The 19,904-nt window shown below is 43.3% G+C and overlaps 1 protein-coding gene and 1 pseudogene across 3 annotated transcripts; both read right to left on the bottom strand.

Annotated features, from left to right (window-relative positions):
* Window positions 1-86: 86 nt before the first annotated feature.
* Window positions 87-4,927, bottom strand: LOC136503351 (fatty acyl-CoA reductase 1-like; annotated as a pseudogene).
* Window positions 4,928-9,229: 4,302 nt separating this feature from the next.
* LOC136504653 (uncharacterized) lies at window positions 9,230-17,161 on the bottom strand. Of its 3 annotated transcripts, none has more exons than XM_066499609.1 (3): window positions 17,026-17,161; window positions 16,616-16,913; window positions 9,230-11,324 (listed from the first exon to the last, which is right to left on the bottom strand). In XM_066499609.1, exon 3 carries the CDS (start codon window positions 11,314-11,316, stop codon window positions 9,724-9,726), a length of 1,593 nt encoding a protein of 530 aa, XP_066355706.1. In that variant the 5' UTR covers window positions 11,317-11,324; window positions 16,616-16,913; window positions 17,026-17,161; the 3' UTR covers window positions 9,230-9,723. The 3 variants fall into 3 exon arrangements, with proteins under 3 accessions (XP_066355706.1, XP_066355707.1, XP_066355708.1); XM_066499610.1 differs by having other exon boundaries at window positions 16,616-16,873; window positions 17,026-17,157; XM_066499611.1 differs by lacking the exon at window positions 16,616-16,913 and having other exon boundaries at window positions 17,026-17,150.
* Between the last annotated feature and the right edge of the window lie 2,743 nt (window positions 17,162-19,904).

The raw sequence follows: 19,904 nt of genomic DNA, 5'->3' as shown, positions 1-19,904 counted from the left end.
AATGGTGAGCGGCCGTCCCAAAATGCAAAAAGAATGAAAGAAGTAGGAGGAGGAGGAAAACCACTAGGCTTTGATCAGTTGATTGCTTACCATCCTTTGAATAAGGTGTATGGCGCATACAGTTCTGCAATATGCATGACGTATCTGTACTTCCTGCTGAGCTCATCGTGGCGCCGGGAGAAAGCACCGCACATAACAATGTTCAGCAGGCGAAGCATCTGATGATCAACAACCCGTGGATCCGAGAATCAAGAGCATTCGATTATATATATATATATATGGAAATTATTTCCTACTTCCAGGTAGTACTTACTTCAATTTGTATATCTCTAGGGCGTATATGGCCCGACAAAGTGTACGTAGATAGAGTATATCATCATACTAGACCATCTCGGATACTATGTATGACAAGTATGTATGTATACTTAGAGTATATGGTTATACTTATTTTATATGCTACTATCATATTATTATATAATATATTAAAAAATATATGCTCTTTTGAAAAAAAAATCACATAGTAAAGATCTAGAGTATCTTAATATTAGTATGTCAACATACACAAACTGATAAATAAGTATGTACACATACGCAACGTGATTTATTGATTATGAGAGTAACTACTCCCGGAAGTATATAAAATACACCATATATATATATATATATATATATATATATATATATATATATAGCATTATTCAATCAAACAATGAATAAAGTTGAGCTGAGTAATGACGACGACCTCGAGGGGAAGCCTGTACATGATGGCCATGTACGCGCGGAACTGGGGAAGGTGCGGAAGAAGCGCATCCTGCTAAGCCGCACGGGCTCGCCGTTCTTCGAGGACCGCGGTGGGTTGTGGAGGAAGTAGCGGAGGCCGGACCAGGTGTGGAGGAAGTAGCGGAGGCCGGACCAGGTGCGGATCCAACGGAGCCCATACCGAGCGGCGAGCAGGGAACCCCCGGAGCCTCACGAAGGTGGGACTAAGACTTAAGATCGAATAGTAGTCGAAAGTACGTATTGTTCAGACCCTTAAAATTTTTGCTGGATCCGCCGCTGGGCCAGACTCCATGAGGACGGTGCAGGGCGCCGGGTTGCGCAGCGACGACGTCATGTGGTACATGCTCTGCGCCTGCTCCTCCGAGTGCACCACCATCGTGGCGTTCACCACCATGTCCCCGGAAATCTGTCACCGTGCATGATGCATATGGCTGGTTACATTTCTGTAGATTTGATTTGATGCTGCGTTAATTTGGAAACTCACCACGTCCATTATCAAGTCGAGATCAATTAAGAAGATTGACAAAGCCTGCTTGGCGTAGCCGACGATGAACGAGTCAATTGTCCTGCGAAAGGCAACCGTTTTCTTTTTCACTCACTGTGCATGCTGCAGACTGCCATCCAGAAATCTTCTTTGTCACGCACGGCGGTATGGTACCTGAACCCTTCCATCCAGCCAGGCAATGGATCGTTCTGGATGCTGGTTATGATACTAGGCCGGACGATGACAACTGGGAGATCTCCTTGAAGGTGCCCCAGCAGCATCTCTCCCATTGCTTTGGTGAATACATAGGTGTATGGCCACCCCAACTCCCTTGCCCTTCGTTAGCAGACATATGTCATATGCTTGTGATTTTATTTGGATAGTAGGTAGCAGCACAGATGCATATAACAGGACAAATGTACTTTTCCAATGGGTTAGCTCTCACCTCTTGAGGCCCAGCTCCTTCATGGTTCTTTTCTTAGTCTTTTCTGAAGAACGGTTGCCTTTCAGTTCTCTCATGGTCTCTTTTATCAGATTTAGTTCGGATTCGATATCCAGGTGTGCATCTTTCCTCAGGGTTTCACCCATCAGGAATGGCTTCTCTAGTAGTATCCCTTCTTGCTCACCGGCTACATAAGCTGCTCAACAAATGTTATCAGTAAGTATACATCCCTATATATAAGGAATAAAATCCTACTATTTTCTTTCAATCCCCTCCGATCCCCACTAAACCAAACAAGGCCTAATTGAAGAAAATGGACGGTCCAGATTTGGCCACTCTTCGCCTCCTATGAGGTAACTAAGAGGAGTGCCTTGAAGGAGTCCACTACATGGAACACAGGATTGTTGCTTCCTACCTGTTGAAACGTGTAGCAGCATCTTGAGTTTACTGCACCTCTTTGCAAACTCACATATATGTGCTTGGCTCCCATGACATTTGTGTCGAAAGCCACATCATATCTGCACGGCCATATATATAATTGACCAAATACGTAGTTCCACATTATCAATATGCCATCTCAAATAATTTGTTAACAGAAATAAGCTCAGACCTTTCATAGAAATTTGTAGTTGCAGCTCCATTGACAATGATGTCTATTTCTTTCCATAGTTCTCTCAGTTTGGCAGGGCCTAGGCCCAAGTTCTCATACATGACTTCTCCTGGCAAAGGGCATACTTTTTCTTGGATGAAATATTCAAACCCATTACCATGGTTTTCTTTCAAAGTTTGAAAGATCTCCCTTCCTGTTACCTAGCGATAACGAACAGAGTTTGCATAGAAAGATTAACATAGGAGCGATATGATTAGTGAAACACAACAGTTATTAGGTATATATATATTACTTTCAGTCTTGCTTCAAACTTTCAGTGACCTATGCATTTGCCACTAGTTTTGTTAGAAAAAACGGTAAATTTGCTGTAGAATACTCTTTAATATTGGTATTTGTTAATGGGATCCACTCCATCTTGTCTTGTCTAGAAAGCACTCTTCAATTGTGGCAATTTGCTCCTAGACACTATAAATATTAAAATAATATTTTCTAAGAGTTCATGGGAGAGAGAATTTTTAAAAAGAGACCATTATGCCCTGACAATTTATACTACAACCCTTAATACTTGTCTAATAAAATTCATAACTTTTGCATATGAAGTCGAATGCATATGAACTTCATATCAAAATTGTAGTTCTCATTGAGATCTACAACTTTATTTGTATATGATAAGTTTTTTATTGAAATTTATTAGAGTGTGACTTCTTTTGAAATTCTTAGATTTTTAAACTCAAATTTTAGAATACCTGAAGTCGCTTAGAATCCTAAATATTTATTTTTATTTTTTTAGATTTAAAATTTTCAAACAACTGTGGTATAAGTCGTGTCAACATATGAAGTCATTTGAAAATTCTAAATTTTAAATTTCAAAGTCTAAAAAATAAAAATGGATTTTTAGGACTCTAAATAAGTTCGAATAAAAAAATATCAACTACAAAATTATAGGTCATATTGTAACTACAACTTTGTATATAACATGTCAACATCTGAGGTCGTTCAATAATTTTAGATTTTGAATTTCAAAATCAAGAAATTCAAAAGAAGTTTTGACACTCTAAATAATTTAAAATAAAAAAATTGTCAACTAAAAAATTGTAGATCTTATCGAGCTCCATAATTTTAGTATAAGGTTTGTCTTCATCAGACTTCATTTACAAAGTTATTAATTATTTAGATAACTATTAAGGGTTGTACTATAATAGTCAGGAGCATTTTTGTCAGTTTTAACTTGTCTCTCCTATCCACTCCTAGAAAAAAAGTATTTTAATTGTCATAATAATGCCTAGGAGCCAATTGCCACAACTGAAGCTTCGAAAATTTTTTTTGCCACAACTGAAGAGCATCTTCTAACAAAGACAACATTAACTAGTGTCCATCAGCAAATATCAATGTTGAAGGATGTTCTAGAGCAAATTTATCCAAAAAATATTTTTTTTTTCAGATTGAATGCAGCTAGCAAATCTATCAGGAGATATTCTGACTCAGCAAACCTGCAGAGTTTGCGCCGTGCAAGATTACTTTCAGATTTTCGCTCAGCTTATTCGGAACTCGGTCCCTCTCTCAGCTATTGTAAGGGTGTTAACCTGTATATCTATTATGATTACTTTGTCTCTTACTTCCATAATATAGCACATGCTACGCTACTATTCATTTCTCAAAAGCTTTTACCGCAACTGCCACCTCTTCCGACCAGTCAGTGTGTTCTTCTATTAAAGGGATCTTTTCTGCTTCGTCACATATTTGCACAAGTAAAACCTATTTGAGTATTGTTCTTGTCATTATGTTATTGATAAATCGTTACTGCACATTATAGCCACACAGTTACTACTGAACAACAAGCCATGTTAAAGTTGGATCGGAGGGCACATTTTGTTCTTCAGAACTAATTAATGTGCATAATACTCTTGTTTGCTTTATGGTATGTAGGTACCATCTCTTTAACAATTTCGTATTAATATTGCGTGAGCAAGATTTGGTTGGGATATGCACGAGCACAATGGTAAATCAAACATAGAGGACATCGATTTTGCATATTTCAAAGATTCATACACGAGTCACGATTTTCATTCCTCCGTCCTTGTATGCAGAAATGGTTTCAGAAACATATTTGCATGTCATGGAGAAAAGCTGAGACTGGATCATTGGATACAACATCAAAAACTGGGATGGAAGGAAGAATAGAAATATTTTGTTTTCACCTCAGTCTCGACCCTCTGCATTGCAGATTCGACATCGGCAGCTCGAATAAGGAGGAAGAGTTTCTTGACATCCGGTTGAACCCTCGGTATCTTCTCCACAAGCACTACGAACACGAAGAGACGAAAAAGCAGCAAGCACCCCCACTGAGAAGATCAGCCGTGCATTGTGCAGGCACACTGCACATCCTTGAAGAGTACTGGACGAGTCCTGAAGAGGTACCTTTCCCCAGGAAGCCAGTTGAGCCAGTCATCAGGATGCTCTTGCCTCTGAAGTACCGTACAACAACATCGGCATCCACTTCACCTATCATCTTCGAAAGTGCAAGTGTGGTCCGTGTCGGTCTATCTAATATAAGATAGTTTGAGGATAGATATGGCTTGTACATATATATGGTTAAAGACTGGTGTATTTATAGGCGAGAAGAGAGATGTGTTTCAAGGCCTGTTTGGATGGAGAACTAATCCCTTTGTTTGTTTTCGCTTTTTGAGTGCTAAAAAAACAGCAAGAGGCTAGAACTATAATAAAAATTAGTTATATGCAAAACTCTTGTAGAGACCAGAATAAACTTCCTTTTTCTAAAAATTGTTAGTTATGGCAAACATTTATCCAACTAAAAATTATCCAGGCAGCTAATAGCCCTTGCTTGTTTGCATTCCTAGCTAATAGTCCAATACGTCCAAATCAATCAATAGACTGAATATCCCTCTTTCTTTCCATTTTTCTTTTCTCTATTGCACCATGGATTCATTGCTTCCATATCCATGACAAGCTTCTTTGCCTCCATCTCATTGACAGCTAGCAAAGCAGGTAGATCTCTGCAAGGATCCCAGAGATCGGATGGGAGGTGATTGTCTGATTGATGGGGCAATAACCATCCAAAACATAGCTACTCCTTCCGTCCTATAATATAAGTTCAAATTCATCCTAAATTATAAAGGATTCTAGATGTTCAAACCCTCCAAAAAGCAATATTCACATACATACCTACCATTAATATGTATCACCAATCCAAATATGATCATCCAAAAATAACATTAATAATTTTTATCTGCAAATATCAACATTAGAAAATGCCATCCGACAAATTTACCCCTCCACAAAGGGGTCAATAGCAAGATACTAGTACTTCCATCCTGCCGTTTTGTTAAAAAAAAAAACAGATTTACTCAAATGATTCACCGTATCTGTTTTTTCTTCAACAATTTTTTAACTTTGGCCTTTTTTCTTTTTTCTTATATACACCGTATTTTACATACTCCAAAATATGTTGTCAACTACATAGCACTTAAACGATTTGAAATGAAACAATCCTTGAGTATATACACCCTTCATTTCAAAACGTAAGACGGCCGGTGAAGTCTTTTATCAGTCAATATAATATCTCATTGTCGATGACCATAAAAGAATGAAAGCAGTATGAATCCAATATATGAAATTTTATGACATGCATACAGGTATATGCCCTGTCACATATAATATGACACCGCTGAATGCACTTGTTAATGTAAAAACTCATTCCAAGACGAGGAAGTTGTATGATGCGCCTCCAACATCCCAAAAACATGTGTTCCTCACCAATAAACGTGAACAAGAACAATCATGTCCGAGCTTCACCTTTCTTTAATTAGATTGGAAACATACAACTGCCTTGTGGTTCTTCTTCTTGACGCCAATTGCATCATGTTCTTGCTGGTTCGCACATAATTAACATATGAACTGAACGCTCAAGTTGAATGGTTCACACAAATTGCATCTTTTTCATGCTGCCGCGCACATGCCGCTGCATGTACTGCCTCCGTACTAAAACAAATCAATTTCTAGAATCACACTCAAGTCAAACATTTTGAATTTAACTAATTTTGTAAAAAAAAAGGTAATAACAGTATCTATGACTCTAAACAAGTACATTGTTGTTCTAGGCGGTAACCTTAAACCCTAGTTGTCACCCAAGCACACCAAACCAAGAAGAAAAAAGTCTGGCGAAAATACAATCTAGGTAACAACACCTTTATACCAACAGCTAAAATTAGGGTTTCCAAAAAACCTCCTTTACAACCACCGTGGGGCACTATTTATACACTTCCGTAACATTTACATGGACATGAATGCCCTCTCAACTACCCTGATTCGGAAGAATATTCTCATTTCGCCGGGGGCTCTTTGGTCTTTTCCTCCTACAACTTCCCTGGGCTCCAACTGCCCCATCGCGGCCCGGTGGTCCCCTCTGCTGGAGCAAACGACGGGACTCCTGCGCCGCCTTCGCCCCTGGAGACGAAAAGGTAGAAAACTCCTGCAAGATACGAGAACATTATTCTACGTAAACACGAAGTAAGCTGCATGCTTTCGCCTTGGGCTGGGTTTTAGTCTACAAGGGCGAAAACTCTATCGCTACGTGTTTGTTCCTGCGGCACGCCAAGATGTTCGTAATGACCGACTGGTCCTTTTCGCCATCGAGGGGATGCGAAAAGGGTCGTACGTGAGCCAACATCCCTTTACGCCGGCAAGGGGGTGCAAAAGGTGGAGGGCACAGCCCAACATACATTTTGAAAATATATTTTATAATGTATTTATTTCGTCATACTAATTTGGTGTTATAAATATTAGTGTGTTTTATAAATTTAGATAAATTCAAAGTAGTTTGACTTAGGATACCTCTAAATTAAAGTCAGTTTTAGTTTGGGACGTTTCAGAATCTGATACCCCTAGTTATGCATAGTAGTCCTTAACACATTTTCAAAATTTATTGTGAGTTTGACACAAGCTTGCACCATATAAGAACAGCATAAATGAATCGCAAAGAAAACTATAGATGATGATGTTGAAGCAACCACAAACAAGATTCTAAGATTTTTCAAAAATGTCGACAAATTCTATAAGCACAATTTCAAAAGAGTTTAGGGTTTATCACTCTCTCAGACTCTCACAACCCTACTTGATCCTTTCGGACCCTCTAATTCTTGCCATATGCAAGAATCTAGTGCAATAAAATAGTCTAGCATAATCCTCTTGAGTGTTCCTAATTGCTTCTTATAAGCCTTGGATGAGACCCTTGTGTTGGCTTAATTGATGCTTATGGCCTCCACCCTTGTTTATACAAGTAAGAGTCCTATTTTTAGTAGTATTCTACACTCAAGTCCTAATACCACACTTCTTGAGTCCTAATCTAGTCACCCTACAACAATCTCCACCTTGACTCTAATCATTTGAAGTCATCGTGCTTCTCCAAGAATTTGTTCTAATTCTTCTCTCTTCTTTTTATATACTCCCGCCACTTTGCGATTGGGAGTGCCCCTACTAGAGGGGCTCGTGCATACCACCACAATGTGCGTGTCAATGTTCAAGTTGTACTATTTGTTAGTGTTAGGGTACTATGCAGTTGACCGTATTAGTCTGGTCGTTGTAGACTGTCCATTGATAAACGGCAACAAAGCCCGCCTCCATCGCCGCCGGAACCCTAACGCTGCCCTCCCGCCATCCCCACTGCCTGGTCGGCCTACCTCCCCCAACACCTTCTAAGCCCGCCGGTGAGGAGATCTACTAACCTCGAAACCCTAGCCGCCGCCATGTCTTCATGTCTGTCTCCGGTAGCCGCCGCCGCGTCTTCCTCTCTGCTCTGGTCACGGTCGGGCGACTGGTGGGTCGCGGTGTTCTTCTCCTTCTGCATCTCCGGTAGCCCGTAGTCTTCTCCTTCTCCGTCTCTGGTAGCGCGCGCGGTTGGTGGATCAGGATGCGTCCATCCTGAAATCCGGCATTGTCATCATAATTAAATCAGAGCTGCAGCAACAGGGAGTACCACAAAAGATGAAGGCTGCTCGTCAGTCCTGATCTACTGAGTACTGAAGCTTCTGCCTTTTTTTTTTTTTTGACTCGAAATTGCATCTTCTAACAGAATAGCCCGTGGCCAGTCTGTAAAGCAACCTCTTCAGTTCAGATGTACTAAGAAGTACTAACACAAGGCTAAACATGCTTGTTCAGCATTGCACATACCTCCTGATATTTTGTTCTGTAAATAAGGAATAGTTGAATTACTGTCTACTAATGCGCCTGGTGGCATGAACAATAGAATTGCTAATGTGTCTGTATCCAGGTGGAAATTCCAGCAGGTATTGGGGCTGTTTGGATACGGCCGCGAGAATCAAGGAGAAGCTGGGCAAACACCGTGCTGTGCGCATGATTTTCTCAACCACCCATGTCCTTACCTACTGCGAATTGAACTGAGTCTCCGATTTTACATATCGCAGCTCAGCCGCGAGAGTCTCCGATTTTACGGATCGCAGCTCCTCAGCCGCGGTTCTAGTACCACACCGCGCGGGGCGAGGAGCCTATCCAAACAGGACAATTATGTGCAGATAGCAAGCGCTGAAGCAACGCATATATCTGAGCGTTTATAGAGAGAAAAATTTTACCAAGTCCTTATCTTTATTTTTATTTTTTATTTTACAAAACTATTGGAGGGCCTTCTTTCCCCTTTTGAAAAAACCCCGAATAAGATAATTGTTTTTAAAAAAACATTTTGGCGCGCTAATCGTTTTTCCTCTGTAACTACAAAGAAAAAGCTAAAACAAGCCAGACGCTCGGATGCACGTAATCTTATACAGTGCCAAACGTCCATCGTCTCGTGCCAAACGTCTATCGTCTCCACTGACCACATCTAAGGTCGCCTCCACCTAAACCACCAATGGATGTATTTGGAGCCTTTTACAAAGCGAACAACATTGGCGAAAATCTTATTGCCATAGAAAGAAATCTACAGCTAATTTTGAGCCGATGATCCAGAACAACTAATGGATTGGAGCAAGCGTGGTGACGAAGATCACAGTAGGCCACAATGGCAACAAAATGATGGCGATGAGCTGATGATCCTTTCAATCCAGTATTTAGCCATTTTAACAAAAAGACTATTCACAGTCTAACCTCTGAAGCAATAAGGAAGCAATCCTTGACTGAACTGGAATTAGATGTATTTGCAAAATAACTAATAAATGGTCACTGTTCTTTTGTAAAATCCTCCTTTTTTGCATAGAAGAAACAACTCTCCGTTTGCACAGATTAGCTGAGGGAAGCTCTTACAAACACTTACTATGCCATCCACACTTATCATACCAGCACAGTAAAAAAAGATGCCGGCCCTGTGTAACACATGTTCAGGAAACTCGAGCTGAACTACTTTAGGAGCTGAACTAGGACATCAAGACAGCAGAAAAGAGCCTAACCGGTGGTGTAGTTACCAATAAGGAACTTGCTTTTGCTGGCTTGGTCCTCGTGCAAATCTACCACATCTTTCACCTTCTCAACTAGCTCCTCGAGACCAGTGACTCCCAAGCTCTCATAGTCAATGATCTTCTTGTACCGCTGCTCATATAAACTCTCGAAATTACCAAGCGGAACAGGGCAGGAGTAGCAAACAAGAAGCTCCTGAATCTCCCTTCTGAAACTGTCTAGATGCTCATTAAACACATATGAGCCATCTATATCTGGGTTGATATTTGGTTCATCCTCTGACAAATCATCTGATGAGCTGCCCAACTGCTGACATGCTCCTATCGTGCTTTCTTCAAGAGCAGAACTTCCGGTGTTCTTCTTCAAAATGATTGGCGTACTTGAATAGTTCTTCAGGTTCCTATCACCAGAATTACAGAGGCAGATCATCTTTCTATGACCCTTCCCTATGACAACAAAAGAGTCAGCCAGCTTCTCGAAAAGATGAACAAGCTTAACAGCTCCATATTCTGATACATATAGGTGTCTGCCAAAGAGTTTTAGATACTCTGAGGGAATACGAACAAGTGGGACACATCCTCCAGATAATTCAAAGAGGCGTATTAGTTGACCCTTCAATCCTTGAAGATCACCAGGACGAACCCACCATGACTGCTCATCTGTCAAACCTTGGCCTGCCTCAGGACTTTCATTCTGACCACATGATAAATTATGAGGCCTTGATGATGCACCACAGTTCCCATCTTCAACAGTATACAGAGCTTTGCTTGGTTCTCTAGTTGTCTGGAAAGTGTTATAGCAATACATTTGGTTGATGGGAGGTCTGCCACCATATTCATTCCTTGATGTTCCGGTATACACAATGGCCTCCTCTTCATTCTGATTGTCAGGGAACTGTCCCACATGCCCACTGTTGACATAACATGGATAATCAGCCAGACGGCGCACCAAGGACCTAGGGATCACCATACCTTCACCACGGGCAAGGCTAGGCCAGTCCCACACGAAACTCCCAGCACTGCTCAGAGCTGATGAGACGGTAACTGAAGACGGAATGGCAATGACAATGGTGTATCCGCGTTGGCCAAGTATATGCAATGCCGGAGCGAAGTCCACATCACCAGATATGAGCATAATGGATGATGGTGGGTGATTGTCAAGTGCAAAGAGGAACATATCAATCAGTATAGCCTTATCAGCAGCATCTTTCCGTCCATTAGGAACATCAACAAGTTTGACTCCAGTTCTCTGGCATCCCTCCCTGAGTCTCCTTGGGAAAGCATTGAAATCTCCATAAGCAGACAGCATTGTCACAGCACCCCTAACAACAGGATGCATGCGCAAAGCCATCCTAACATTGCTAGCAACGTCTTCTGGCCGTACATCACTTGGAACAGGACAGTTCTCAATGTCCCAAAAGATAGCCACAGGACCAAGAACAGCATTTGCCTGGCCATTTGTTTGCGAATACTCCATATTTGATCTAGACATCATCATCCTGTTGGGATCTGGTTCCGACGCCATAGCTTTTGGTGAGAGTGAAGTGACACAACTAGCCATTGCTTTATCTTCAGAAGACATTATGTTACCTGCATACCAAAACAAAAGATAAAAGATTCAGAGCATGAAGCAAATAAATGCAAGCGTGAAGCATGCAGTGACATCCGCAGCAAGTATTATGCAACAGGAATGTAAAACACCTCAACCAACAGCATGTCACAGTTAAGATATCATTTCCTACACAACAACACGAAACGTTGTTTCATCCATCCAACAAACTAAATACTATAATCATAATCATGTCATATCAACTTGGGGTTCCTCTGTATGACAATCACATCTAATTTACCAAAATTTAGATATTATTCTTTGCTATAGCTAAAGAGGGACTATTTTGTGCCCACAGCTAAACAGTGGCATCTGACCAGGTGGAATCAATATTTAATTATTTATAGTAGATGTGCTAATTCAACCAGTTTTGTCACTGCCACCGCTAGCAAAAGATAAACTCCGCCTATGGTGGGACGCCTTTGGTGTCCCAGCATAACAAGTACCAAGCCCTAATAAAGGAGGAGGGTTAGTGTTAGGCGCAGTGAGCCAATGTAAAAACTTAGCCACTTTTATGGAGATGAAACCCAAAAGAATCCTGTTGGAGCGTAACCCTCTTAGCGACGCGCCATGTCGGAACTCAGGTATGGTGTTAAATGAGCAAGGGCCGGGTCGTCACCCCCGTGACGCGTCGTGTCGCGATCTGGACACGGTATCAAGTGAGCAAGGATTGGGTCGTCGCATCCTTAGTGGCACGCCACATCGGCGCCCGGGTGGGGTGCAAAATGAGCAAGGGTCTTCACACCTACCTCGGCGGGTGGGAAGGGTAAGGAAGATAGTCGAGCCAACTAGGATCCGTTTAGGTAGCTGGAACGTAGGGTCCCTTACGGGTAAATTAAGAGGGTTAGTGGTCACAACGGTTAGGAGGCGTGTAAATATCTTATGCGTCCAAGAGACTAAATGGAAGGGGCAGAAGGCGAAGGAGGTGGAAAATACCGGCTTCAAGCTCTGGTACACAGGGATAACTTCAAATAAAAATGGAGTAGGAGTTTTGATTGATAAGAGCCTCAAGGATGGTGTGGTGGAGGTGAAAAGGTAAGGGGATAGGATCATCTTAGTTAAACTTGTCATTAGTGATATGGTCTTAAACGTAATTAGTGCGTATGCCCCCAAGTAGGCCATGACGAGAGTGCTAAGCGGCTTTTCTGGGAAGACTTAGATCGCTTGGTTAAAACTGTCCCTAGTAGCGAGAAGCTCTTTATAGGAGGTCAACTTAATGGCCACGTAGGTACATCAAGTGCAGGTTTCAAGGCGGTTCATGGGGGTTTCGGATATGGTAATAGGAACCAGGAGGGAGAGGAAGTCTTTAGACTTCGCCATAGCTTTTGATCTGATGATAGCTAACACTTTCTTTCGTAAGAGACAATCCCATTTAGTAACCTTTAGTAGCGTCCAGTACTATAGTCAAATCGACTTTGTCCTTACAAGGAGGGATAAACGAACATGCATGGACTGTAAGGTGATACCTAGAGAATGTGTGGTTGCTCAACACAAGCTGGTAGTGGCTGACTTCCGCTTTCTGGTGCAAGCTCGTGGGAACAAACAAGCTAGGGTTGCTAGAACGAAGTGGTGGAAATTAGAAGGGGATGCATCAAAGGTCTTTAAGGAAAAGGTCATTGAAGAGGGCCCTTGGAAGGATGAAGGCGATGCAAACAGCATGTGGGAGAAGATGGTAACATGCGTTCGAAAGGTTGCTTCAGAGGTGCTTGGAGTGACCAAAGGGAGTGGATGCGACTCGAAAGACACTTGATGGTGGAATGAAGATGTGCAAAAGGCTATTAAGGAAAAGTAGTGCTATAAGCGCTTGTATCATGATAGATGTGCAGACAACATAGAGAAGTACAAGGTGGCAGAGAAGACTGCAAAACAAGCGGTGAGTGCGGCAAAGGGGCGGGCCTATGAGGACCTTTACCAACATTTGAGTACGAAGGAATGAGAGAAGGATATTTATAGGATGGCTAGGGCTCGCGATAGGAAGACAAGGGACTTCCACCAAGTCAAGTGTGTAAAGGATGAGAGGGAGCAGCTCTTGGTGAACGAGGATGAGATCAGACATAGATGGCAAGAGTATTTTGATAAATTGTTCAATGGTGAGAACGAGAACAACACCGTTTAGCTGGACGGCTCATTTGATGACACTAACAGACGCTTTGTGCGAAGGATTCAAGAATTGGAGGTCAGAGAATCTTTGAAAATGATGAAAGGGGGCAAAGCGATGGGCCATAATGGTATCCCAATCAAGGTGTGGAGATGTCTCAGGGATATAGCTATAGTATGGCTAACCAAGATGTTCAACAATATCTTTCGATCGAATAAGATGCCTGAGGAGTGTAGAAGAAGCATATTGGTACCAATCTACAAGAACAAGGGAGATATTCAAAGTTATAATAATTATCGGGAAATTAAGTTAATGAGCCACACTATGAAGTTATGAGAGAGAGTCATCGAGCAGCGCTTGCGAGGAACAACGCAGATATCAACAAACCAATTTGGTTTCATGCCCGGAAGGTCAACCACAGAGCAATCTTCTTAATAAGACAAGTTATGAAGCGGTTTAGAGAGCAAAAGAAGGACCTCCACATGGTTTTCATTGACTTGGAGAAGGCTTATGACAAGATACTAAGAAATGTTATGTGGTGGGCTTTGGACAAACATAAAGTCTCATCAAAGTACGTGACCCTTATCAAAGAAATGTACAACAATGTTGTGACTAGTGTTCGAACAAACGATGGTAACACAGATTACTTCCCGATTAAAATTGGACTTCATCAAGGGTCAGCTTTAAGCCTGTATCTCTTTACCTTGGCAATGGATGAGGTTACCAGGAACATACAAGGGGATATCCCTGGGTGTATGTTGTTCGCTGATGATGTAGTGTTAGTGGACGAAAGCAAGGCAGGAGTAAATAGAAAACTAAAGTTATGACGACAGACTCTTGAGTCTAAAGGTTTTAGATTGAGCAAAACTAAAACCGAATCCATGAGATGCGGCTTTGGCAGAGCTACACAGAAGGAGGGAGATGTTAGTTTGGAAGGTCAAGTAGTGCCTAAAAATGATATCTTTCGGTATCTAGGATCGATGCTACAGAGGGATGGAGATATTGATGCGGATGTTAGCCATAGAATCAAAGCAGGGTGGACCAAGTGGCAACAAGCTTCTAGCATTCTCTGTGACAAGAGGGTACCACAAAAGCTAAAAAATAAGCTTTATAAAACGGCGATTAGACCGGCTATGTTGTATGGAGCAGAATGTTGGACTACAAAGATTCGACATGTTCAACAACTGAATGTTGCAGAAATGCGTATGTTGCGATGAATTTGTGGTCACACAAGAATGGACCGAGTTCGGAACGATGATATACGTGATCGCTTAGAGGTAGCACCAATTGAAGAAAAGCTTGTCAAACATTGGTTGAGGTAGTTCGTCCATGTCCAAAGGAGACCTCCAGAGGCACCAGTGCATTGTGGAGTCCTAAGCCAAGCTAATAATACGAGGAGAGGTAGAGGAAGACCGAAATTGACATGGGGGGAGACAATAAAAAGATATTTGAAAGTTTGGGATATACCTAGAGATATACGTTTGAATAGGAGTGCTTGAAAAGCAGATATTGAAGTGCCTGAACCGTGACTTGGGGCTCTTGGTGGGTTTCAACTCTAGCCTAGCCCAACTTGCTTGAGACTAAAAGGCTATGTTGTTGTTGTTGTTGTACCGCTAGCAAAAGATACCATATCTCGTGACTAGGTACAGTATGGACACACCTTTTGCCTCTTTCAACCAAAAACAGAAAATAATGCAGAAGATTAACATGGACAAGAGAATACCTCTGCTCTATGGTTGCATAAAGCTCAACTGGGGTATGAGATGACCACAAAAAATGTTGGTACACTAATTGCATAAAAGCATACAATCATGACACGGAAAGGCTAACCGCTAAAGTGTTGATAAATCTCCATGAAAGTATCATAATAAGTAGTATCAATCAACAGCAACAAAATCCACCAGTACTTACTATGTCATGAATAATGCCATTAGCTACTCGATTGCATGCATCAATTTTGTTTAAGTTGTTTATGTCCTATGTGTCACTAATATGGGATAAAACTGCAGAAATAGACATGTTATTTCTTGAATTTTCTGGGTTCTTTTTCCCCAAATATTCAATGTACTTTTCAAACATGGAGGCATAAAGTTCAACGAATGCAAAATCCTTGTCCTTGAAAGGATAGTTCTCCATCAAATCCATATCAAAGAGATACTCAAAAAGTTGAACAAATAGTAACAATATGAATAAGTTAACAAATCTACACCCCTAGACAGGAATAGAACATATAATATCCCATATAATCAACTCCCCACATCTCCCGGAGATAATAGCCAAGCTTAATGTAATCCATGGCATTTACAGAAAACATTTTATATTTGATTTATATGCTAAAATATATTGCTCCACAACCAATTGTATTCAATTTGGTGGTGAGATGAAGGGGCTAAGAACATAAAAAAAGGAGAAAATGGCAAACTGATGTTATTGGCCAATCAGAAATGAGAAAACAGGGAACTAATACAAAATTCAAAGCGTCATTTAATTCCTGAGAAAGTTTACCTGCAATCAACTAGTCGCATATATTTGCTCATTTGAATTTAGTTATTGATAGGAAGAGAATTCGCAACAATTTGCTCATTTGAATTTAGTTAGTGATAGGAAGACAATTCGCAACGACAAGAAACTAGACAGGCAATTGCACTACATGCAAAAGCTTTGAAAGGAACAGAACTTGGTTAGTAGAAAAACCCGTCCATATTTTGGGATCAATTTCAGGTAGGCACTGACTGTACATAGAAAGTAACTCAGCTAACAAGCAATGGCAGTAACCTAGTGCTGGACTTGGAAGAATTAATATGTCCGCATTAAATGACCCACTAATTTTGCTTCCTTGAAGAAATAAGAGAAATAAGCACAAGCATTAATTCATTGAACATAAACTCCAAAGCTCTATGCAATATTAGATACCATATGCTTCGAAATTACATCTGCAGGTGTGTATATCCCAAATCATGCCAGAAACTGACAGCACAACAAGATTCATCAGGCACACAGCAACAGACCTAACCTAAACAGAACAACCACGCCATCATCCTAATGAGTAACGACCTAAGTTGCCGTTTGGATAACGGGATATGAGGGGTGGGATAGGGAAACGAGGAAGGGTAGAAGCTGGTGCTGGTTCATGGGATGATGGGAAAGGAAAACGGGGAGGGCGGAAATACGGACCTCTTGTCCCACCGATTCTATCCCGTCGAGAGCGAGCTCCGCAGGTTACTGCCCTCCGGTGCGCTCGGCCGTCCTCAGCCTGGAGCCTTTCTCGCCTTCCACACGTCGGACCGCCGGAGCCGCCAACACCTCGCTCGCGCGCGTCAGGACGTCAGAGGCCGCGCTACTTCCACGCGTGGGGCCACCGGAGCCGCGCTCCTCGCACGTTGCAGCACGAGCTAAGACTCGGAGCTGTCGCCTCACACTCGGTGAAGAGGGCTGGGAGGGGGACGAGGGAGATGACGCAGGGTCACTGAGGCTAAACACGAGAAGAAAACAGGAGGCGATGGGGAAATCCCCTTGCTCAAATCGCAACGAAAATTAGGTCGGATACTCAGATTGCGGGGCGTGCAAATCAAACCGATTCTTACCAACAGAAGAAGGAACGCTATTCCGTGGCGGACGTACGGATCTCCAGCAGCGGCACGAGTAGGAGATGCCGGGAGCGCTCCCGCCGGCGGGGTTCCGGGGCCCAGAGAAATCGAGGTGTAGGGGGCGGGGGAGGAAGGGGGCAGGCTGCGAGGCTTTTCTGCGGCGGTGGCGGCGGGGACAGCTCAGCTGCCTATTTCGGGGAGGGGTGGTCGTTCGGCCGCCCGATAGGTGGATCGACGGCGGTCGCCGGCGGGAGGAGGTCGGTTTGTCGTGGGAATAGACGAAAGCAGAGGAGAGGAGGGGAGGTCGGCGATTTCGCAATTCGCATCAGCACGTGGATGATGGATGAGATGATTGGGGAAAGAGGCTTTTCTCTTTGTACCATTAAAAAAGATGGCCTTTTCCTACAGGCCACTAAAAAGTTCGGACTTACCTGGGTGCCATAACACTTTATTTCTTTGCCCCCCAAGCCATTCCGTCCATTTTTGCTGGTAACGGTGTGTAACTGGGAGGAGAAAAGACCGAAGTGCCCTCGGTCTAGGAGGATGAGTAAAATTACCGTTTGGCCTGTGTGCCACTCCCTGACCAGCCCTTTTTTTCCGGCCCGGGGGCTACCTGCTGGCCATCCATCATCCGCGGAGCCGATTCCGTGGCGTCCAGCCGAGCAGGGCGATGCGACTACGTGAGAAAACAGTGAGTGGCCCCTCTCATCATTCACGCGACGACCAAACATGAATACGAATGACCAGACCAACAGCAACAGGAGTGCACACTACTTCACTCAAAACTCTACACGTACTCCTCCGCCGTGCCCTTTCTTTGCCTTTCCTGATATCCGGCGCAGCATCTCGTTCGAACGCTAGCTTCAGCAGAAAGGACTTGCTCAGAAAAAGAATGCTTGCTACGACGTATGCCAAGATTCCAAGCATAAAAAGCGCAGGATTCCTCCTGAACTTGCTACACGTCGCTCATTTGCGGGGTATAGGTTTACTGCAATGCTACTACTCCTACTCCTCCAGCGGTAGTCGTTGGGCAAGCATTTGTTTTTGGCTGCGATGATGGCACGCAACGCGTTAATTTGGTGCAGTAATTAGGATTAATCGATTACCCTACCGTTCAGTTTTGTCCCATCCAATAAGTTCCAGATCCAAAAGGAAAGCTTCCCGACCTGAGCAGCCTCATCTCAAGTCGATGTAACAAGCAACGGCAACATGTAATTCTAGTATAGTACTATGTTTTAGTATATTATATCTTTAAACAGTTATAGATAAAAAACTTAAATTATGAAATATATTTTTATAATAGATTAATTTGGAGTTATAAATATGAATATGATTCACTAAAATTTTGATTTATTTGGCACGCTACCCAGAGGGAGTACCATCACCACACCACCAGCGACGCGAAACGAAAAGCTGTGATTTGGACTCACGCCGCCGAGCAAGCAGCGGTGCCCGACCTGTCGTGCGTGTCCATAAGCGAAACAGCGGTGCTATATGTGTAGGCATGCCGTACGCACAGCACTGGCAGACTATCTAGTGACTCCTACTGTACCTCACGCGTGAACGCCTGGCTGATGGATCGATCATGCAACAGTCAACAACAGCAAAAAATGCAACGTTTTTCTGGACGGAGGGAGTAGACAGCCAGCCTGTGTGTTGCGTTGCATTGCATTGTGTGGCCCTTCCAAGTCCCGACATCAGTACTTGCAACTCTGACACGACGCAGCAGGAGCCACTTGTGACATAGTACGGCCTGCAGCTGCCGCGTGACCCAGCACGAATTCGAGATGGCAGTGAGGAGCATGGAGCGAGAGCGCTGCAGTTTGAGACTGACTCTGCCGGACATGGGATCAGTGGTCGTATAGATCGCAGCCATTCAGCCTCGCTGGCCACTTTGCGATCTGCGCCTCCACTTCCTGTGTGCCGCCGGGTCCGTGACTCACCGAACGGAACCTGCCAACCAGTCAAACACACAGGAACACTGGAACAGGATGGCAGAGCTGCCTGCAGGACAAAAAACAGTGGCATTCCGTTCCATTCCCGTGGCTGCACCTGCACGTCCAACAAGTGCCCGACCTGTCTGTCAGTCAACCCGTGGCGGATCACACTTCTCTCTGCCTCCACTTCCTGTACGTGCCAAAAGCCACGGCACCAGCCGACCGTTGCACCCAAAAATTCGGCAGTTCGGACGATGATGAAGCGTCCGATCACTCCGGCCACCAATCCACCAGAGTCCAGACCAGCACCAGGCAAACTAGCTGCCTGATTCGCTCCGCGGATGATGGATGGCCAGCAGGTAGCCCCCGGGCCAGAACAAAAAAGGGCTGGTCAGGGAGTGGCACACAGGGCAAATGGCAATTTTACTCATCCTCCTAGACTGAGGGCACTTCGGTCTTTTCTCTTCCCAGTTACACACCGTTGCCAGCGAAAATGGACGGAATGGCTCGAGGGGCAAAAAAATAAAGTGTCATGGCATCTAGGTAAGTCCGAACTTTTTAGTGGCCTGTAGGAAAGGGCCATCTTTTTTAATGGTACACAGGAAAAAGCCTCTTGGGGAAAGGATCGGTGCCCGGTTCTGGGCAGTGGGTCCGACCTGTCCGTCTGTAGAGATATTTTGGGCGTGTTTGATTTCCGGTTTCTGCCCGGCCTCGCCGGCTGGCCTTGCGATGGCTGGCCAGAGTCCGGTTCAAATAGTACGAGTGTCCGTGTGTGTTTTTATTTCATGTTTATGCAGAGCCGAGTCCAGTTGAGAACGTGTTTGATTGGCTGTTCAGAAGAGTATGGTGAACCTAGACCTAGAACATGGTAACATAAGGCCCTCCTCCAACCATCGTCATTGGCATTCCATCAAACACATGCAGGGCTGCCAAGCACGC

The sequence above is a fragment of the Miscanthus floridulus genome, chromosome 14 (genome assembly GCF_019320115.1).
Source record: "Miscanthus floridulus cultivar M001 chromosome 14, ASM1932011v1, whole genome shotgun sequence".
NCBI classification, from domain to species: Eukaryota; Viridiplantae; Streptophyta; class Magnoliopsida; order Poales; family Poaceae; genus Miscanthus; species Miscanthus floridulus.
Note: the sequence above shows the minus strand (reverse complement) of the source record. Positions and strands in the feature narration are given on the sequence as shown.